General features: G+C 38.5%; 1 protein-coding gene across 7 annotated transcripts in view; it reads left to right on the top strand.

Annotated features, from left to right (window-relative positions):
- dpr19 (defective proboscis extension response 19) overlaps window positions 1-24765 on the top strand; it is a 99373-nt gene that overhangs the window by 51583 nt on the left and 23025 nt on the right. For all 7 annotated transcript variants that reach the window (XM_089465848.1, XM_089465843.1, XM_089465842.1 and 4 more), the window contains one exon: window positions 17112-17257. In XM_089465848.1, coding sequence (XP_089321974.1) covers window positions 17112-17257 — 146 coding nt within the window. The remainder of the gene's footprint in view (window positions 1-17111; window positions 17258-24765) is intronic.

Below are 24765 nucleotides of genomic sequence, written 5' to 3' on the forward strand. Positions count from 1 at the left end.
TTACTTCCAAATAATTTTTGAGTCGTTTATGGTATAGCAGCATGTGCTGGGGCTTAATATTTGTATTTTGAGTAGAATTTAAATTGGATTCGAGCGAAGGAGCTTCAGGAATGATATCGTTGATCGTCTCTTCGGATCTCAATTTGTATTTGTAGGGGGCCGGTTTTCCGACGAGAGTTGGATACAATTCTTACAATTCTGGCTTACATACGTTAAGAGCACCACACCCGTAACAAAATACGCGACAATCCGCTAGACAATTTTCCCACACATGTCCCGGTGTATCGCAGTTCCATCAACGTATGTTTGACTGGCGAACAGCAGCTATTTCCGGTTCCATGTCCTCAATTTGACGGGTTTCGATATTGAGCTCAGCAACTGTATAAGTTGGTAGCCTCTGAAAGGGCTGCTTGCTACGAGAACTACTTTCATTTGGCTGCTGGTTTCCGCGACTAAATTCTCATGCACCTGAACCAATTTTCGGAGCTGTCCTACTGAATGCACGCGCTTCGGGATGAAGATTGATTTTATGAATCTCGATCAACTCCTCCTCCTCTTCTGAAATCGACGCGTTCATACATACGGACGGACGGACGGACAGACAGATGGACAGGGCCAAATCGACTCAGCTCGTCGCCCTGATCAAGAATATATATACTTTGTGGGGTCTGCCACGCCTCCTTCTGCCTGTTACATACTTTTAACAAAACCATTATACCCTGATTTCCCATTTTCAATGGGTTCAGGGTATAAAAACAAACGTCCGAGAGAGTGCAGCTAGGGGTCAGAAATAAATACATCGGCCACCAAACAAAAAAAAAAGAACTATTACGCAAAGCCAGGCAATAAACAAGTAAGAAAGCTATAGTCGAGACTGCTCGACTACGAGATACCCTGAACCCTTCGAGCAATAGATATTTCGATAATTTTTCGCGTCACGCATACATACACACACACGCATACACACACAAACGCATACACACACACACATACACACACACATACACATACATACACAAACACATACACACACATACATAAACACCAGCTGCCCTAGGACATGGTTAACAGACGTTAATGGCAAAGCTGCGTTGTGGGTATGCGGCAACTCAACGAACGTACTTTCGAATGTTAAGTCATTCAATGGGTTCGTACGCGGCAGATATGGTAACTTATGGCTTTACAGTTGCTATCTGGCCCCCAGCATGCAGCTCAGTGAATTCACGACGGTGCTCGACGAGCTTGCCGAGGATGCTAGGGGTCGGAAGGCCATTATTGCTGAAGATTTTAACTCCTGGGCGCTAGAATGGGGTAGCCTCACAACAAATGCCAGATGTCGTATCCTACTGGAGATCTTCGCGACAATAGATGTTGCACTGCTCAACACTGGCCACGAGTACACCTTCAGTTGGGCGGGATACGGATCTGTTATCGACATTACTTTTGTCACTTCATCCCTCATTCGGGGAGCAACATGGAGCCATTGCGATAGCTATACGGGCAGCGATCATACGGCACTTCTATTCACAATAGGTGAGCCACCTGCCAGGGCGTCAACCTTGTGGAGGGAGTCGTATCGGCTGGATACTTTTGACCCCGCGGTCTTTTCAGAGGCCATTCAGTCTCTGGGCACAATTGGTAATGCTGAAGCCAGAGCATGTCAAATGGTAGCCCAAATACAGTGTGCCTGCAATAGCAGCATGTTACGTCGCAAGCAGTTCACGCGACAACAAGAGCCTACGTATTGGTGGAATGCACGAATAGGTGACATTCGTCGCAAATGCATCCAGGCGAGAAGAAGCTACCAACGGGCTCGCGGTAGGTCTACGTTTTTTGAGAAACAATTAGCTTACCAGGCAGCTAGAAGACAGCTGAAGAGGGCCATTCGGGCAAGCAAAAGAGAATGCTTTTTAGAGTTGTGCGACTCAGCCGAATATGACCCTTGGGGCAGGGCATATAATCTAGTAGTTAAAAGACTATACGCAGGTAGACAGGTGCAGCCTGCGGATCGTCTGGAGCTTAAATCGATTGTGGAAACACTCTTTCCAGAAAGGTTAAGCTCCATTCACGCCCCTGTGTCCGAGTCTGCTGATCAGGGCTCAACGAACACTGAAATTGTTTTAGTCACAGAGGAAGAAATCATTGTAACTCTCCGGGGTCTTAGAACCAACACTGCTCCAGGGCCGGACGGGATCCCAAATCGTGCGCTAAAGCTAGCCCTCGCCTTGCACCCTAGTACGTTCGCTGAATTATTCAACGAATGTCTAATTCAAGAGACGTTCCCGGCAAAATGGAAAGCTCAGAACCTGGTATTGCTACCCAAGGCTGCCAAACCCCCAGATGAGCCATCTTCATACAGACCGATCTGTCTCTTAGACACCATGGGATAGGTGTTTGAGAAATTGATCTGCTCTAGACTGGAGACTGCGATTACTAGCGCCGGAGGCCTATCACCAAATCAATTTGGATTCCGGAAGGCCCGGTCAACAACGGATGCGCTAAACAAAGTTGTTGGTCTGGCCACTTCCGCCATCCATGGCACAAGATGGAAGCATGGGACGAAGCAGTACTGCATTATTGCGACCCTGGACGTAAAGAATGCCTTCAATATAGCTAGTTGGGATATGATACTAAATGCGCTGTCACAATATAATATCCCTAAATATCTTAAAGAAACAATAAAGAGTCAGTTCAGAGGAAGAACACTGGTATACAATACGAGTGAGGGTCCCCAAACTCATACAGTGTCAGCTGGAGTACCCCAAGGCTCAGTGCTGGGTCCTCTCCTATGGAATATCATGTACGACGGCGTACTGCGCTTGGAACTACCAGCAGGTGCGCACACCATTGGCTTTGCTGATGATGTAGCTGTCGTAGCCATAGGCAAGGAGCTCAAAGATACAGAGGATATGTGCAGCGAAAGTATAAATCGCATACGAAGCTGGTTGACAGGAGCTGGGCTAAAGCTAGCGGCACACAAAACTGAAGTTGTCCTAGTCAGCAGTCGCAAAAGAGTGGAAACTGCCAATATAAAGATCGGCAGCTTCACCATTGCGTCAAAGAGGGCGATAAGGTAACTTGGTGTCATGATAGACACAAGATTAACTTTCCGCGAGCACTTAGAGTATGTGCATAAAAAGGCAGCTGATTCTTGTAGAGCTCTCTCGAGAATTATGCTTAACACGCGGGGACCTACACAGCAACGACGTCTCCTTCTAATGAGCGTCATTAGGTCCGTCATCCTCTATGCTGCGCCAATATGGTCAAGAGCGATGGCAACGCCGAGCTACAGCCGGGGCATTTGCGCGATCTACAGATTGAGCGCAATCAGAGTCAGCTGCGCTTTCAGGACTATCTCCGATGACGCAGCGCTCGTCATAGCTGGTATGGTACCATTGGAGTACTTGGACGCCGAAGCCGTGGAGCGGAATTCGAACGCGCCTGCGAGACTCAACGCTATAAGGGCGAACAGCATTGCACGATGGCAAAGAAAGTGGAATAGCTCAGCTAAAGGGTGGTGGACGTACAAGCTCATCCCGGAGCTTGAACCATGGGTCAACCGTAAACACGGCGAGGTAAACTTCTACCTTACGCAGATACTCTCTGGACATGGATGCTTTCGGAGCTATTTGAAGCGCTTTGGCCACGAGGAATCTGACGAGTGCCCCTGGTGCGAGCGAGGGCATGTGGAAGACGCCAACCACATTCTTTTCGAATGTGGACGGTTCCTGGAGGAGAGGCGTCGTTTGGAAGAGGCAGTGGGCCGCTCCATCAGAGCGGACAACATAGTCAACGCCATGCTGGAATCGGAGGAAGCTTGGGAGCTAACAAGCACCTTCGCGGCCGCAGTGATGATGGAGCTCCGCAGAGTCGAGCGAATGAGAAGACGAGCTGTCCTAGGCTAAGGCAGCGCACAGTGCTTGCGAAGCAATTCTTTACGGCCGTCCCGCAAGCATCGCGCACTATCCTAGCCACCACGCAATTTGCAACTTGTATTATAAAGATTGTCAATAAACGAATATAAAACAAGTAAGAAAATTCTAGTCGAGAGTGCTCGACTAGATACTACCCTGAACCCAACAAATAAAAATGCTCATTTAGTATGGCTGAAATTTCAATTTCGATATATTTAAAAATATAAATAAAATACCAAACTCATTTAATAAAATATAAAAATATTTTAAACAATTAAAAAAAATTAACATCAGTTGCATCGACCGGGATTCGAACCTCGACTCCTCGATCGAGCGACATGCAGCTAACACACTAGGCCACCTCACTCCTGCTAGAAGCACTGGCAAAACTCTAATAGATTCACTGCTGCTGCGCCATCTACCAAAACTAAACGAAACTAGCTGGTGGTTCTAAGAATCTGCTAGAATAACCAAACTATTAAAAACGCACATAAAGTATAGTTAAAATTTCAATTTCGGTGTATTTAAAAATATAAATTAAATAGAAAACGCATTTATGAAAATATAAAAATATTTTGAAACAATTAAAAGAAATTAACATCACTGTTGCACCGATCGGGATTCGAACCGCGACTTCTTGATCGAGCGTCATGCAGCTAACACACTAGGCCACCCCACTCCTGCTGGTGGCGCTGGCAAAACTCAAATAGATTCACTGCTGCTGCGCCATCTACCAAAACTAAACGAAACTAACAGCTGATGTGATTCAACGAATGTTTTTGTTGTAGCTGCTGCACGTGCGTTTGTTAATTGGCCAAATATTTGATTATTTTTTATTAATTTTTGACTGAACGGAATTTAATGAAACTTTCAGCATATGATCTACATATTATATTGAATATTTGAGAAATTTAAAAAAAAGAAAAATCATTCACAATTAGCTATAGAGGCATCTGATTTGAACTTGAATGTTTTTACTCGATAAAAACATAACTGGATGATTTATCTAATTTGAAAAGCAAACTCGACGTCCGCGCTGTATATACGGTCATTTTAAAAAAAAATTCAAGTCTCTAGCTCTTATATCTTCGGAAATCGACGCGTTCAAACATACGGACAGACGGACAGACGGACAGACGGACGGACGGACAGACGGACAGACAGACAGACGGACAGGGCCAAATCGACTCAGCTCGTCGCCCTGATCAAGAATATATATACTTTGTGGGGTCTGCCACGCCTCCTTCTGCGTGTTACATACATTTCAACAAAACCATTATACCCTGATTTCCCATTCAAAATGGGTTCAGGGTATAAAAAAAACATACATAAACAGATACACACAATCACTCACGCATAAACATGCATAGGCTGCAGTGTGCTCTTACTATGAGAAATAATTGTTTAATAACTATTTTTGTGGACATACGATCTTAATGATCTTCATATCATCTTCACTTTCAGATTATGATTATAACATGGCTATGCATGTATATGCCGAAGCACAAGTCTCTAGTATTTGAAATACGCTTTTTACAAAAGTGATGGTGAGGGGGTGAATATAGGGGTGGGGGTAAGTATTAACAAAAACCGAAATTGTATAAATTGCATATAAACATACATTAAAAATTTGAAGACTCTAGCAATAAAGGTGTAGATGATATAATTTTATAACTGGTTTTCGATAAGGTTTTTTATCGATAAAAAAAGATCGGGATGAGTTATCGATTTTTAATGATAAACTTGATATGCGCGCTGTAATTACGGACATTTTAAAAAAGATTTGAAGTCTCTAGCTCTTATATCTTCTGAAATCGACGCGTTCATACATACGAACAGACGGACAGGGCCAAATCAACTCAGCTCGTCACCCTGATCAAGAATATATATACTTTGTGGGGTCTGCCACGCCTCCTTCTGCCTGTTACATACATTTCAACAAAACCATTATACCCTGATTTCCCATTTTCAATGGGTTCAGCGTATAACAAGCAAAATAATAAATAACAACTAAGAAAACTCTAGTCGAGAGTGCTCGACTAGATACTACCCTGAACCCAACAAATAAAAATGCCCATTTAGTATGGCAGAAATTTCAATTTCGATGTATTTAAAAATATAAATAAAATACCAAACTCATTTAATAAAATATAAAAATATTTTGAAACAATTAAAAAAGTTAACATCAGTACACCGATCGGGATTCGAACCGCGACTTCTCGATCGAGCGTCATGCAGCTAACACACTAGGCCACCTCACTCCTGCTAGTGGCGCTGGCAAAACTCAAATAGATTCACTGCTGCAAAACAAACGAAACTAACAGCTGATGTGATTCAACGAATGTTTCTGTTGTAGCTGCTGCACGTGCGTTTGTTAATTGGCCAAATATTTGATTATTTTTTATTAATTTTTGACTGAACGGAATTCAATGAAACTTTCAGCATATGATCTACATATTATATTGAATATTTGAGAAATTTAAAAAAAAGAAAAATCATTCACAATTAGCTATAGTGGCATCTGATTTGAACTTGAATGTTTTTATTCGATAAAAACATAACGGGATGATTTATCTAATTTTAAAAGCAAACTCGACGTCCGCGCTGTATATACGGTCATTTAAAAAAAAAAATTCAAGTCTCTAGCTCTTATATCTTCGGAAATCGAAGCGTTCAAACATACGGACAGACGGACAGACGGACGGACGGACAGACGGACAGACGGACAGGGCCAAATCGACTCAGCTCGTCGCCCTGATCAAGAATATATATACTTTGTGGTGTCTGCCACGCCTCCTTCTGCCTGTTACATACATTTCAACAAAACCATTATACCCTGATTTCCCATTTTCAGTGGGTTCAGGGTATAATTACAAAATTTTGATTGATGCTGGTGTGTGGAATATTTTTTTCTTTATATAAAAAATATAATTTTTGAGTATTCTGTTCCATCGCTAGAATATTTTTTATACCCTGAACCCATTTTCAATGGGAAAGCAGGGTATAATGGTTTTGTTGAAATGTATGTAACAGGGAGAAGGAGGCGTGGCAGACCCCACAAAGTATATATATTCTTGATCAGGGCGACGAGCTGAGCTGATTTGGCCCTGTCCGTCTGTCCGTATGTATGAACGCGTCGATTTCAGAAGATATAAGAGCTAGAGACTTCAATTTTTTTTTTAAATGTCCGTAATTACAGCGCGCATATCAAGTTTATCATTAAAAATCGATAACTCATCCCGATCTTTTTTTATCCCCCCATCTCTAAATTCACCCCCTCACCCTCACTTTTGTAAAAAGCGTATTTCAAATGCTAGAGACTTGTGCTTTGGCAATTACATGCATATTCATGTTATAATCATAATCTGAATGTTTCATGAAGATCGTACGTCCGCAAAAAAAGTTATTAAGCAATTAAGTTCTCATAGTAAGCGCTCACTGCCGCCCATGCGTGTTTATGCTTGTGTGTGTATATGTATGTAAATGTTTGTGTATGTGTGTTTGTGTGAGTGTTTATGTGTGTGTATGTATGTGTGTGTATGTATGCCTGTGTGTTCGTGCGTGCGTGCGTGTGTGTGTGTGTATGTGTTTCTTGTGTAAGCTGAAAGACGCGAAAAATTATTGAAATGTCTATTGCTCCAAGGGTTCAAGGGATCTCGTAGTCGAGCAGTCTCGACTAGAGCTTTCTTACTTGTTTAATTCTGTCGTCAATCAGATTATTTCGATTTCAATTTTGAATGCAAAGCTTAAGTAGTTCAGATTGCAGCAGCGAGGAAGAGATCATTACCTCTTATATAGAATATAGAAAACAAGTAAGAAAGCTCTAGTCGAGACTGCTCGACTACGAGATCCCCTGAACCCGTGGAGCAATAGATATTTCAATAATTTTTCGCGTCTTTCAGCTTACACAAGAAACACGCACAAACACAGGCATACATACACACACACGCATACAGACACAAACGCATACACACACTCACATGCACACACACATACACAAACACATACATACACATACACATGCACACACACATACACAAACACATACATACACATACACATGCACACACACATACACAAACACATACATACACATACACAAACACATACACTCAGAAGCCCCCACGCATAAACACGCATGGGCTGCAGTGAGCGCTTACTATTAGAACTTAATTGCTTAATAATAACTTTTTTTGCGGACGTACGATCTTCATGAAACATTCAGATTATGATTATAACATGAATATGCATGTAATTGCCAAAGCACAAGTCTCTAGTATTTGAAATACGCCTTTTACAAAAGTGAGGGTGAGGGGGTGAATTTAAGGGTGGGGGGTAAATTTTAACAAAAACCGAAATTGTATAAATTGCATATAAGGATACATAAAAAATTTGGAGACTCTAGCAATAAAGGTGTAGATGATATAATTTTATAACTGGTTTTCGATAAGGTTTTTTATCGATAAAAAAAGATCAGGATGAGTTATCGATTTTTAATGATAAACTTGATATGCGCGCTGTAATTACGGACATTTTAAAAAAAAATTGAAGTCTCTAGCTCTTATATCTTCTGAAATCGACGCGTTCATACATACGGACAGACGGACAGACGGACAGACAGACGGACAGGGCCAAATCAACTCAGCTCGTCGCCCTGATCAAGAATATATATACTTTGTGGGGTCTGCCACGCCTCCTTCTCCCTGTTACATACATTTCAACAAAACCATTATACCCTGATTTCCCATTTAAAATGGGTTCAGGGTATAAAAACAATAAAATGACCGACAAACAAATAACAGAACTGGCAGCGCAGATGCGCCAAGCCCTCGAACAGCAAACACAGAATTTTTAACAAAAGCTAGCCGCTCGAACAGGACAGTTAAATGAACTTAAGGGAACAGCTCCGCAAATTGAGACTTATACGGAAATACAAATAGTACCAGGCATAAAGTGCGATGAGCCCCTGAACATTGTAAAGCCGTTTCATGGAGACTGGCCGCCAGCGTAGCCTACAGGGTATTCGAGCCTTATGATGGCAGCTCTAGACATTATCAGGCAGTTGCTATAATACGTAAAAAAAGTAAGGGGTTCAGCGGACGCAGTACTGGCCGGGGGACTAAGTAAGTCATTAAGATGGGCCGTCTTCCCAGCACAGCCCCAAGATCTTCCAACTGCTTTAGCTCTGGCACAAGAAGCCGAGTCGAGCAATGAAAGTGGCATGTTTGCAGTCAATTTTTCAAAACACCTCGAAGAAAAACACAGAAAAATTGTAACCAAAAGACCCAAAACTGGCGTCGAAACGGCCAACATGAAAATGACGGCGGTTCTCAGAGAAGGAACCTCATTTTCAAGAAACTCAGAATAATAAAAGTCAACAGAAATCAAACAGTTCAAAGCAACGCTTTCAATTTCAGAAACCACAGGGGCATGGCCCCGAACCAATGGAGATAGATACCTCGTCCCGCTTCAGACAACCCACACAGGGTTATCGGGGTAATGCAAACTATGGGGATCAGTCCATGAGGACCCAGAAAAACATTAACCACTTGCCCCAAGAAGAAAGTAGCGACGGTAGTTATGAGTCATGCTCAAAACACGAAGTAGAGGAGGTCGAAGACGACCTGTCAAGTGCAGAAAGTTGCAATTTTTTAGTAGAAAGTCCCTGCTACCGTATGTAAGACGCACGATTGCAGGGCGGGAAATAAGGCTTCTCATATACACAGGAGCATCTAAGAATTACATAAAACCCCTTCCCGAACTAGCACATTGGAGGTCAGTCGATAGCCCATTTCAGATCAAATCGATCCACGGGCACACCAAAATTTAATAGAAATGTAAATGGGACATCTTTTCAATACAAAATCATATTTCTGTATGCTAGACTTATTAGGAGACTTCGATGGTATAATCGGCCTCGACTTGTTAAAAAAAATCAACGCCCAAATAGACTTAAACAGCAATATTATTAAATATGACATGGGAATGGAAAAAATAGAGTTCACAGCTTGCCAACAAGTGAATCACTTCCAAATAGATTAAGCGGATATTCCCGCCGCGATCAGACCCACTTTCAATCGTATGATTGTCCAGATGATTGACGCCTTTGCAGACGTTAACGAATCCCTTCCTTATAACATTAACACTATCGCCACAATCCGAACGGACGGCGAATCAGTATATTCTAAATTATACCCATACCCAATGGGTGTGTCTCAATTTGTCGACGTAGAGGTTAAACAACTGGCGAATGGCATAATTAGACCATCCAAGTCACCCTACAACAATATGGGTAGTCGACAAAAAAGGTGTCGAAGAGGCAGGTCATAAAAAGAAACGTCTGGTGATTGATTTTAGGACACTAAATCAAAAGACAACCGACGACAAATACCCTATCCAAACTATTTCCAACATATTATCGAATATGGGTGATGCTCAGTATTTCACAACACTAGGCCTCAAATCGGGCTTCCACCAGATAGAATTAGCGGAAAGGGAAAGAGAAAAGACTGCATTCTACGTAAACAATGGAAAATACGAGCTCTGTAGACTTCCATTTGGGCTAAAGAACGCCCCTAGTATATTCCAGAGGGCAATAGACGATGTCCTCAGGGACCAAATTGGGAAAACATGCTACGTCTATGTAGATGACATAATAATTTTCTCACCCAATAAGGAAGACCAATCAAACATATTAAATGGGTCTTGAAGAGCCTTAGGGATACTGGCGTGAGAGTTTCTCAAGAGTATGCAGAGGCGGGATCCAAACATCGGCTGACAAAGTAAGAGCCATAAAAGACTTTCAACCGCCAAAAACTTTATTCAATCTTCGATCAATTTTAGGATTAGCAAGCTATTACAGATGCTTCAGAGCAGGATTCGCCAACATTGTAAGACCCCTAACGGAAATCTTGAAAGGCGAAAACCCATTCGACTTGACAACAGACGCGTCAGGCCAAGGGCTCGGTGCTGTGCTATCTCAGGGCGGACGCCCTATAACCATGATCTCACGCACATTGCGGGACAACGAGATTAACTTCGCCACAAATGAGAGAGAACTCTTAGCCATTGTGTGGGCACTGAAAACCCTCAGAAATTACTTGTACGGTATTAAAAACCTCAACATCTACACAGCCCACCAGCCGTTAACATTCGCGGTTTCAGATAAAAATCCGAATGCCAAGATAAAGCGCTGGAAGGCTTTTATTGATGAGCACAATGCAAACATCATTTATATGCCAGGCAATTGAGACACAATTGAGACAACAGATAAACCAGTAAGCTGCTTACGTAACCAGATTATACTGGAAGAAAGCACTGTCCCACAACATAAGACATATATTTTATTTAAAAAAAAGACCCGACATGTCATACAGTTTTCCGATCGAAACACATTTACATCGAAGTGACCGATGTAATTCATTGTGAACTTCCTATCCAAGTCTTCATTCAATATAATCTAGTGAAGGAATTCTCTAATTGCTATAGCTGAGCATAATCGTGCTCTCCGCGCGGCGCAAGAGAGCGCGCAATAAATACTTCGAGACTATTTTTTCCCAAAAATTGGACGTCTTACAACAGAAATAGCGGCAAACTGTCGGGTGTGCACGATGAACAAACACAATCGTCATCCAATTAAACATGAAATGGGGAAGACCCCAATACTGTCATATGCCGGAGAAATTTTAGACGTTGACATTTATTCCACTGACCAGAAATATTTTTTGACTTGCATTGACAAATTTTCTAAATTTGCAATCGTCCAACCCATTCATTCACGTGCGATCGTCGACATAAAGACTCCACTGCTACAACTACTGAACGTCTTCCCAAAAACACAGACGATTTACTGCGACAACGAAAGGTCTCTAAATTCAGAGACCATTAAATCAATGTTGTCAAAAAACTTTGACATCGCGATTGTAAATGTTCCGCTCCTACATAGCACGTCGAACGGGCAAAAAACGACAACCCATTTTAATGGGAAATCAGGGTATAATGGTTTTGTTGAAATGTATGTAACAGGGAGAAGGAGGCGTGGCAGACCCCACAAAGTATATATATTCTTGATCAGGGTGACGAGCTGAGTTGATTTGGCCCTGTCCGACTGTCTGTCCGTATGTATGAACGCGTCGATTTCAGAAGATATAAGAGCTAGAGACTTCAATTTTTTTTTTAAATGTCCGTAATTACAGCGCGCATATCAAGTTTATCATTAAAAAAAAATAAAAAAATTAAAAATTATTTTTTTTATCGATAAAAAACCTTATCGAAAACCAGTTATAAAATTATATCTTCTACACCTTTACTGCTAGTCTCAAATTTTTTTTTTATGCTTACATGCAATTTATACAATTTCGGTTTTTGTTAAAATTTACCCCCACCTCTAAATTCACCCCCTTACCCTCACTTTTGTAAAAAGCGTATTTCAAATACTAGAGACTTGTGCTTTGGCAATTATATGCATATCCTTGTTATAATCATAATCTAAAAGTTTCATGAAGATCGTACGTCCACAAAAAAAGTTTTTAAGCAATTAAGTTCTCATAGTAAGCGCTCACTGCCGCCCATGCGTGTTTATGCGTGGGTGCTTGTGTGTGTATGTGTTTGTGTATGTGTGTGTATGTGTGTGTGTGTATGCGTTTGTGTGTGTATGTGTGTCTGTATGCGTGTGTGTGTATCAATGCCTGTATGTACGTACGTGCCTGTGTGTGTGTGTGTGTGTGCGTGTTTCTTGTGTAAGCTGAAAGACGCGAAAAATTATTGAAATAGCCAAGGGTTCAGGGGATCTCGCAGTCGAGTAGTCTCGACTAGAGCTTTCTTACTTGTTATACCCTGAACCCATTTTCAATGGGAAATCAGGGTATAATGGTTTTGTTGAAATGTATGTAACAGGGAGAAGGAGGCGTGGCAGACCCCACAAAGTATATATATTCTTGATCAGGATGACGAGCTGAGTTGATTTGGCCCTGTCCGTCTGTCCGTATGTATGAACGCGTCGATTTCAGAAGATATAAGAGCAAGTTTATCATTAAAATTCGATAACTCATCCCGATCTTTTTTTATCGATAAAAAACCTTATCGAAAACCAGTTATAAAATTATATCTTCTACACCTTTATTGCTAGAGTCTCCAAATTTTTAATGTATGCTTATATGCAATTTATACAATTTCGATTTTTGTTAAAATTTACCCCCCACCCTTAAATTCACCCCCTCACCCTCACTTTTGTAAAAAGCGTATTTCAAATGCTAGAGACTTGTGCTTTGGCAATTACATGCATATCCATGTTATAATCATAATCTAAAAGTTTCATGAAGATCGTACGTCCACAAAAAAAGTTATTAAACAATTAAGTTCTCATAGTAAGCGCTCACTGCCGCCCATGCGTGTTTATGCTTGTGTGTGTCTATGTATGTAAATGTTTGTGTATGTGTTTGTGTATGTGTGTGTGTATGTGTGTGTGTGTATTCGTTTGTGTGTGTATGCGTGTGTGTGTGTATGTGTGTCTGTATGCGTGTGTGTGTATGTATGCCTGTGTGTGCGTACGTGCGTGTGTGTGTGCGTGTTTCTTGTGTAAGCTGAAAGACGCGAAAAGTTATTGAAATATCTATTGCTCCAAGGGTTCAGGGGATCTCGTAGTCGAGCAGTCTCGACTAGAGCTTTCTTACTTGTTTATATATATTTTTGTTAAGAAGCATGAAGCTAAAATGAAAAAAAATGAAAAAAAATAGACCTTAAAGCTAAAATAATGTAAAACAAGTAAGAAGACTCTAGTCGAGACTGCTCGACTAGGAAATACCCTGAACCCTCTAATCTGATATTCTAATCAGTCTGCACTTCTTTTCGACACACATACATACACACGCATGTATTAGAAGCGACTGCGCTTGGGCTGCGCTGTAGTGTGGGCAACATTATAAGAATTTATTTGTTGAATAATTTAATTTCTAGACGTACAATCTTAGTGAAACTTTCAGAGTGTAGCCATATGGTGAAAATGTATGTACATTCCAAAGCACACGTCTCTAGTACTTGAAATACGCCTTTTACAAAGGTGCTGGTGAGGGGGTGGATATAGTGGTGGGGGGTAAATTACAACAAAAATCGAAATTATATAAAATACATATTAGTCTACATGTAAAATTTGGAAGCTCTAGCTCTAAGGGCCTGATCAAGAATATATATACTTTGTAGGGTCTGCCACGCCTCCTTCTGCCTGTTACATACTTTTAACAAAACCATTATACCCTGATTTCCCATTTTCAATGGGTTCAGGGTATAAAAAAAATTCTGGGAAAAAGTGCCTTGCTTAATAAAATATGCTGTTAAAATTGATTTTGAACAACTTAGTTATAGTGCCTAAAATATACCAGAATCTAAAAAATCACAACATCTTTAGGTCCCATTTTCCCCGCCTCCCGAGCGTAGCATTCAATTTTTTTTTTACCGTGAACCCATTTTAATTGGGACATCAGGGTATAATGGTTTCGTTGAAATGTATGTAACAGGCAGAAGGAAGCGTGTCAGAAATGTCCGTGTAAAATGTCCGTGTATTTCACGGGGATGTCGAGTTTCGCTTTAAGAATCGATAACTATTCCCGATATTTTTATCGATAAAGAACCTTATCGAAAATCAGTTATAAAATTATATCTCCTACAACTTTAAAGCTAAAGTCTTCAACTTTATAATGTAGATCTATATGCAATTTATACAATTTCGGGTTTTGCCAATTGCCCCCCACCACTATATCCACCCTCTCACCCACATATTTGTAAAAGGCCTATTTCAAATATTAGAGACAGGTGCTTTGGCAAATGCCAAATCTGAAAGTGCGCATCATTTGTTTTTGAATGGGACGGTATACAAGCCAAATTGCCGCATTTATGCCAATTAAATTCCTAACGAAATTCAAGAGGTACATACCTCTCTACAACGAAAAAATCACTGTTTGGTGCGGCGTTAGTGGGAAAACGATTATTGGGCCGATTTTAAGTAAGAACGTTGCAGTCGGCCGATACTGTTTGCAGAATACTTATTCACAGCCCAAACGCTGTCAACCAGAGTATATAGTGCAATTTTTAAGTCTAGTGTGTAACATTATCCTATTAAAATAGGAATATCATCGATAGCTATAGCTATGATCATTGCATCATTGCATTCAAATTACATACATATATAATTTATTCAATTTAGATTTTTATTCTATATTTATATCCATATATTGGATACCGGCTTCAAACTAGCAGCAGATCAGCGCGATTTTCCTATACATGTGCACGCACTCATCGTCTATTCTATTCGTACAGACAGAAGCGCGCCTTTTCTCACATTCTTAGAATTTCGATTGATTTCTGGACTTTCTAGGCGTTACTGTAATTTTGTCTGATGACGCTCTCTTAATAAGCTATTCTATTCTAGCAACTGGCTGGTCAAGCAAAGCAGTGGTGCGGGTACTAAATGCGACGCAAGTAATGTTAGAGTAGGAGGTTCGAACCTCTTCGGTGTTTTTTTTTTTTCATACATATTTGGTTTTTTATAAAATAGATATTTTATTAGGAAGGTGCGAGCTTGAATGAATGGCACTTAATACTTTTGTGTTTCTTAGTCGTATAATTTTATAAGTTTAAATTTGTTTGTTCTTAAATAGCCCTCAAATACATATACACATATACATATATATGTCTACATATATGTAAATATGTATATATAAGTCTGCACGCAGAGCATCAGTCATTCCAGTCTTATACACGCGCTCATTTTTATGTGTGTATGTGTGCACACATAAATGCGTAATCTAGCATATTCTAAAAATCTCAGTTGCGGTTGCATTGTTTTTAAATTTCCAACCGCTACACAGTCTTTTTTTTGCTATGTGGCGTCATAACAATAATCTGATTTTGTTTTAACTACTATTGATCGAAACGATGCGGTGGTGCTGTGGGCATTTTTTAGCTTTTTTATATTTTATTAATTTTATAAAACTTTTTCCTTCCGTGTTATCAATGCCTATTCAGCCTATTTATGTGTACAAATACATAAATAGATGGCTGACGCAAATAAACGCCGCAATATGGGCACTGTTGCCACGCCCCTAGTGGCCGTAGACTCCTCATTTTTGGCCAGTTTTTAGGACGAGCAACCGGTAGCCTGAATGAAAATTTTAATTCTTACGCTTAAAAAATTAAAAATTACAGGGTATTTTTCGATATGCCACGCCTCTAAAGAGGCTTTAAAATTATTTTTTGGGACATCGATAGAGGACGCTACCAGTAACTCAACTATCCAAATTTGAAGCTTCTAGCTCTCAAACTGTAGGAGATATAAACTTTAGCGGTTTGCCACGCCCCCTATGGACGGACATATATCTACCACAGCTCGGTGGACTTGGGTGGTCAACCCGCGTATATATACAAACATTTCAGATCTCTAACATCAATAATGCCTAAGATATAGCACAATTCGAAAAATCACTATATCTTCAGGTCCGATTTGCCCCTGGTATGCGTATATATATATATATATATATATATATATATATATATATATATATATATATATATTTTTATCCATCTTTATAGGATCGAAACATCAGCTCACGTGCAAAATTTCAGCATTCTAGGTTTACAACTTTAGGAGATACAGTTTTATCCGATTTGGCACGCTCCCAATGGGCGGAGATTTATCCACCATGGGTCGTGATCTTGGGTGGTCGACGCGGACCTACATACCAAATTTCAGCTTTCTAGCTCTTCAACAAACATGATTTCTGGTATATCGGAAAATGCATTTTTCGATTTGCCACGCTCCTAGTGGGCGGATCGGGAAAATTTTAACACTTTCTAAATCGGAGATATACACGAGTATGTGTTCCAAATTAAAGTCTTTAGCTTTAATAGCGCCGAAATAGATTGCGTTCATACGGACAGACGGACAGCAAGACGGACATTGCACAAAACCAATATACTCATTTCACTTTCGCGAATGAGTCTAAAAAGATGGGTTATTGATGGTAGAGACTTAAAATTTAGAATATATTATAATACCTACCTGTATATTTTGCAATGCTGTAAATTGAGAGATTCGTAATTTGCAGTTTACCTATTGCAGATAGCAGCCCTACTGTTTTACTAGAAATGATAATTTTAATACATTTTTTGTTGAAGTTATATATATTCTTAATATAAAATTTTCAGATGTAGGAAAAATGACTTCTTCGCAAAATCATTTTGGAAGTACTGTGCCGAGTCAATTCAATACAAAAAATAATACTCGCGTCATCGCTCAAAAAGGAGGACTAGCAATACTGCCATGCGTGGTTAAAGTTAACTCCCCGGCTACGGTAAGAAAGCAATATAGAAATATATCTATAAAATTAAATATACGTAAGTACAATATTATATGTATTTGTTAAATTAGAAAGAACTAGTTGCTCATTTATCTCAGTATGCAGAAGTTCGTCCACATAATCCATAAAAATGTTATTTTATAATCATCATCTAAAGAAGGATTTATTAGTTTTCGAAAGACTCAGGGGATCTCGTACTCGAGCAGCATAAATTAAAGCTTTATTATTTGTAGCCCTATAAGTAACTTTGCAAAGCACTATTCGTATGTCATACGCATTTATGAAAGGGAATTATTACACTCATTCCTGAAATTGCATTAGTTTTGTTGTTCGTCCTCCTGTCTGTCCGCCCATATGAATTTAATTTTTTCCCCATTAAAGCTAGAATACAAATTTGATGCAGAATCAGCGGCACGGAAAATAGGAAATGAATTTTCCGGAATCTCAGAAACCATGTACGTGGAGGTTAAACACTTATGTATATACATATATATTTATATATACAGTTAAGTCTAGATAATTTGTACCCCACTAAATCTAAAATCGTGATGAAACGAAAAAATTCTATCTCTTTGAAAATACTTCGTTAATTTGTGTTAATGCACATGCATGAACATAGAAATATGATAAGTATGGGAACATATGAATATACGAAGATCGTATACATGCCTCCGACGCACTCAACGACTAGCAAGTAGTGCGCTGGGAAAAGATAAGGATCACATGTACGGACTCTATAAATAGACAAATGGACACCAACCCTTGCAACCCTAGAGTCAGATATGTAAGAGACGAACGCTGAGCCTTACAACCTCAGCGATAGGATAAGAATAGCTAATAAACCAATGCGGAGTCTTACAAACTACGCGATAAGTTAAGAATATGTAATAGACCAATGCTGAGCCTTACACACTCAGCAATAGACGCACTAGATTTAAGGGTTGAAATTATGCATGAGTCTGGGTATATAAACCCAGGCTCAGAAGAATAAAGAATCAATACGAAACTAAACACCATCAAAGTAAAGTGTATTCGTTCAGTTGGTCTTCTGTCACCTATGCGCTGAATTAGAAATATATCTCTGGCTCACTTCTGGATTATGCATTAAAAAAAGAACGTTTATTACTTGAAACCGATAAAAATATGAATAATATAACTTTAGTAAACCTAATTGTCCACGGACTTCCAAAATTTATAAGAAACAAAATTGACAGAACTGAGAAAATTTGAGGACATTCTCGAAACAAAATATGTCAAAGCAAATGAAAATAAATCTAAAACATTTAAGACAGAAGTGAAACCCAAGTTTAAACAACCTTGTAAGATTTGTGAAAGCAGAGGGAATAAGAATAGATATCACCCTGTAGATTTGTGTGGGTTCAACGTCAGAGAAAACAAAAGCACTGAATCAAATAAAAGAATAAATTCAGTATTGGAAATTGACATTACTGAAGATCCAAAAAACTAAATATTCCCCCACTAATTGAAGTTGAAGTAGTACTAAATGGGAAAACTGAATGCAGGGGTATTTATGATCCTGGATCAAATGTCACACTTATAAATCCTAATTCAGTGAAGATTAAACATACAGCAATATTGATTTCAATTATGATTAGACACTATGAAAAGATTTGGATTAACCCACGACTCAGATTTAAACATCCATTTACATAAAGAAGTAAAATCGAATGTAGATAATAAAAATAAGTTAAAAGATATCAAAATAACTAATAATAATAATAACAACAAGAGTCAAAATAAAAAAGAAATTAAGATTGGAAATGCATTTGCTAAAATTCAAGTAAATTTCAATGAAGGCATTAATGTAAATGATTTCAATATTAATATTAATCATTTAAATAGTGACCAAAGAAGGAAAATAAATTCCTTGTTAAATAATTATAAACATATTTTTGCCAAAGATAAGTATGATGTCGGCAAAGTAAGGAACTACGAAGCGTTTATAGACCTACAGGTAGAAAAATACTGTTACAAAAGACCTTACAGATGTTCGTTAGAAGATAAAGTTGAAATCGAAATGCAAGTGGCTCAATTATTGAAATATAACCTAATTGAGGAATCCTATATTCCATTTGCAGCACCAGTCACATTGGCTTATAAAAGGGATGAAGGGAAGAAGAGTAGACTATGTATTGATTTTAGAGATTTAAATAAACTAATAGTACCTCAATCACAACCATTCCCTTTAATTGAAGATTTAATAGTTAAGACAGTTGATTGTAAATTTTTCACAACGCTGGACATAAACTCAGACTTCTGGTCCATACCATTGAGAATTCAAGATAGGCCAAGGACTGGATTTGTGACACAAGAAGGTCATTATCAATAGACATGCCTCCCTTTTGGATTAAAAACATCTCCTGCAACATTTCAAAGAATTCTGGTGAATATAATTAGAAAGTACAACTTATCAAATTTTGTTGTAAATTACATAGATGATATTATGATATTCTCAAAGACGTTCGATTAACACTTAATTCACTTGAGACAATTGTTAGATGCTATAGTAAAGGAAGGATTCCGGTTAAAGTTAACAAAATGCAATTTTGCGGCAAGTTCAGTCAGATATTTGGGTCATTTTATCGCAGAGAATTTGGTGACTCCTCGAAAAGATAATTTAAAATCTATAATAGACTTTACCACAAAATAAGAAAAACATACGACAGATCTTAGGTAAAGTGAATTTTTATGGGAAATACATTCCTAACGTCTCAATTTTGCTCGATCCCCTACACAACTTGCTCAGAAAAGATGTAAGGTTTGTTTGGTCAACTGATTGTGAAATAGCCTTTAGTAAAGTAAAACAATACTTGTGCTCAAAACCAATTCTTGCCAATCCAAAAGCTAAAACTTTTATATACACAGACGCAAGCATAAAAGGTATTGGAGCGATCTTAAAACAAACATAAAACGATGCATCGCGATGGTGCGCAAAAACCAATAGTTTATTTAAAAAAAAAAAATTGAATGATTCGCAAAAAAAGAAGAAAGCAATTTTTTTAGAATTCTTGGCCATTAAACAATGCTTAAATTTCTGTCAACATTGGCTGATTGGAATCGAATTCATTGTTTACACAGACCACAAACCACTAGAGCACTTAAACATAAAAAACAGAACAGACGATGAGTTGGGTGATATGACACACTACCTTTCTAAATACAATTTCAAAATAATATATAATCCCGGAAAGGATAATAAGGAATCTGACTGCCTTAGCAGAAATCCTGTCTACGAATGCTATGAAAATAATTATGATAAATTACAAACGGTAAATATTATAAGTATAAATGATATAAAAAATGATCAAAAACAAAACGCAGATTTAAAAGGCAAGAACCATATTATTATTGAAAATAAAAATAGAAGCGAAAATAAACCGTTTTATACAGCAGCACATTTATCAGACAATATAAAAATGATCTGCAAAATATGTGAAACTTGTATAAAAAACAAGTAAGAAGACTCTAGTCGAGACTGCTCGACTAGGAGATACCCTGAACCCTCTAATCTGATATTCTAATCAGTCTACACTTCTTTTCGAAACACATACATACACACGCACGTAGTAGAACGCGCTCTGCTAACTGCGCAGTAAGCAGCGACTGCGCTTGGGCTGCGCTGCAATGTGGGCAATATTATGAGAATTTATTTGTTGAATAATTTAAATGTGTGTACATTCTAAAGCACACGTCTCTAGTACTTGAAATACGCCTTTTACAAAAGTGATGGTGAGGGGGTGGATATAGGGGTGGGGGGTAAATTACAAAAAAATCGAAATTATATAAAATACATATGTATAAGTCTACATTTAAAATTTGCAAGCTCTAGCCCTAAAGGTGTAGGAGATATAATTAAATAACTAGCTTTCGATAAGGTTTATACACGGTGATATACACGGACCTAGGAAAAGGAATAATATAGAATTAATTCTAACCGCAATAGATGCCCCTTTTTCTAACGGTCTGAACGAAAGATTAAACCAAACCTTGGTAAATAAGATAAGATGTATGCTCAATGATAATGGTGCAACAAAAAAGGCATGGTCGCAAATCGCAGAAGAATGCGTAAAAAATATAATAGAACATTTCATACAGTAACAGTAACAGTAAAATAAACGCTGGTCGTGGAAAAAAATCTATATCTCTTGACCATGTCACAAAGCTCATTCCCATGGCTGATTAATCCATAAGCTCTAGGCTAAATTCATATTTCATAGGAAATTAAGCAACTAGGGGGTGGAGATGTAAGCTTTGTTTACATTTATGTACATTTCTCTAATCATATGTATGTTTGTAAGCTTTACATGCATATGTGGGCCACATATCGATGAACACAAATAAATTATCGGAGAGATCAGCTGATAAATAATAAGATGAAAAAGAGAGATTTGTGATACAAAGTGAAGTTAATAAGCTTAATAATAAATTAATCAATATTAAACTACATTAAAAATAATTAAATTAATCTTAAGTAACTAAAAAACAAGTAAGAAAGCTCTAGTCGAGACTGCTCGACTACGAGATCCCCTGAACCCTTGGAGCAATAGATATTTCAATAATTTTTCGCGTCTTTCAGCTTACACAAGAAACACGCACACACGCACGTACGCACACACAGGCATACATACACACACACGCATACAGACACACACACACACGCATACATACACAAACGCATACACACACATACACATACACACACACATACACAAACACATACACACTCATACACAAACACATACACACACAAGCACCCACGCATAAACACGAATGGGCTGCAGTGTGCGCTTACTATGAGAACTTAATTGTTTAATAACTTTTTTATGGACGTACGATCTTCATGAAACTTTCAGATTATGATTATAACATGGATATGCATGTAATTGCCAAAGCACAAGTCTCTAGTATTTGAAATACGCTTTTTACAAAAGTGAGGGTGACGGGGTGAATTTAAGGGTGGGGGGGTAAATTTTAACAAAAACCGAAATTGTATAAATTGCATGTAAGCATACATTAAAAATTTGGAGACTCTAGCAATAAAGGTGTAGAAGATATAATTTTATAACTGGTTTTCGATAAGGTTTTTTATCGATAAAAAAATATCGGGATGAGTTATCGAATTTTAATGATAAACTTGATATGCGCGCTGTAATTACGGACATTTTAAAAAAAATTTGAAGTCTCTAGCTCTTATATCTTCTGAAATCGACGCGTTCATACATACGGACAGACGGACAGACAGACGGACAGGGCCAAATCAACTCAGCTCGTCACCCTAATCAAGAATATATATACTTTGTGGGGTCTGCCACGCCTCCTTCTCCCTGTTACATACATTTCAACAAAACCATTATACCCTGATTTCCCATTGAAAATGGGTTCAGGGTATAATAATTATAATAATTAATAATTGAAGTTTCAATGGAATGCATAGGAGCATAAACATTTAATTGTTGATTCCCTCATTTTAGGTTAGTAAGCATGTGCTATTATCTTTTCGTTGTAATAAAAAAACGCTTATTTTAGATGAATCAAATTGTGTCGTTGCTCCAAGGGAGTTCCAACATATTAATATATATATTTATACATATATATATATAATTTTAACAAAATTTGGCAATTTCTTTTATCGGTTTTAGAAAAAGTTTTTAGAAATTTTAGCAACTGTTATTGAAATTCTAGCAATTCTCGCCCCCAAAATTCTGGCAGCAGCTGAGAACAGCTGAGAACAGCTGATTTGACAGCGTGACGTCAGTCTTTCAGAAAATGTTGCGCGCGCGTTTAAATTTGTGTTATTTGTCGTAAAACTAGTAGACTAAATAAAACAAGCTGGGCGGCTAATTACAAGTTCTATATAGATTCACGAATCAAACAATATAAAAGTTTTTGCTAATTTTTGTATTCTGAGTCGTTTTCTAGGCAGTTATTCAGCACCAAATCCCTTGACTACTTTTACTCTCGCGTAAAATGGCTTTAATTATATTATCTTAGCCTTTAATTTTTAAAATTAAATAGTTACTAATAATTTTTATGCATTACTCATCACTAAAATTAATGGTTGACCATTTTAAAGCTATTTTCTATAGAAATATGCTTATATAAGTTAACGACAGACCCTATAAAAGGGCATTGCACCGGCCTAATTATATCACGGCTCCAGTGCATGCACTTTTGACACGTGCGCTTTGTCAGCAAAATACAACAGAAACGCAACCGCAACCGTGGGAGCCTATCGTCAGCAATAATAATAAGATCAATGCACTTGGCCAAAACACATTCTGGTCACAGTATGCATTTCCGCAGCGACGCCAATAGCAGTAGCGGCAGCTTTCATATAAATAGTACTTGTATAATTATTCTTAAGTTTACGCGTCGAAAAACATAGTACCAACTATTGTTCGCGAGAGTATCTATAACGAAATATAGCTACTAGTGAACACGACGAACATCCTTAGTGCCTAATCCGCAGCTATCGAAAAGTTACCTAATCCGTAACTAACTAGAGCATTCGAACGATCCGTAATAGTGCCTAATCCGCAGCTACGCCGTGTTCGTGAAAGAGTGACTCTAATTACGTAAACGAGGTACGGTCGTGGGTCAAAAACATTGTTGCCACCCAATAAGTGGCTCTCACATCGTGTCACAAGACACCTACCACCAGCAACAGCAGTGACCACGGCGGTAGCGACGACAATAGCAGCAGCGGCAGCTTTCATATAAATAATACTTATTATTCTTAAGTTTAGTTCTAATCCAAATCCGAAAGTGAATAAATGTTTTTTTAATCCAAAAACCGCTTTCGAATATTTAATTTATATCAGAGCTTGCAAATGAGAGTTGAGCGTTTTTTCGTTTATTCTCTTTCTCGCAGCATAACCAACAAAAATTGTGCAGACACGTCTCTCTCTGAGCGTCACTCTCTGTTTTCTTTAGCATCTGTTTCGCTCAGACGCAATGCAATGACTCATTCGTGTGACGCTCTCACATGAGTGTCGCGTAAAACTAACACGATATTCCCTCACACAAAGCCTCTCAGCAAAAAACACTTTGCATTACAAACTCAGCAGAAAATGTTTTTGCCTTCGTGTGCATGTAAATACACGCATACATACATACAAAAAGAACGCAGCAATCGCGCGTGATTACCCATACAAACGCAACTTACCGTTACTTCATTTAACTCAAGCAAACGATCAGTGTTTGACTTGAGGAAACGAAAACAGAAACAACTATCTCCCTCAGAGCGCGAGAGAGCTAAGCCAAACGCGACAAAAACAGTTTCTGTCTGAGTTTTTTTGACTGTGTCACTGAAAGACACTTTTTTGCAGACAACGAAAAAGTGTTAACAGTTATTTGCGAGCTATGATTTATATACTTAGTTTTGGTTGCTCTGAACCACTTGGTGTATCTCTGTTGAAGTGCCCGTCAGCTAGGGTAACAGAACACAATCTGAAAATGTGACGTCACAAGAGAGGGTTGGT

This window comes from Drosophila arizonae, chromosome 3 (assembly GCF_054131065.1).
Source record: "Drosophila arizonae isolate 15081-1271.41 chromosome 3, UAZ_ARI_1.0, whole genome shotgun sequence".
Lineage (NCBI taxonomy): Eukaryota > Metazoa > Arthropoda > Insecta > Diptera > Drosophilidae > Drosophila > Drosophila arizonae.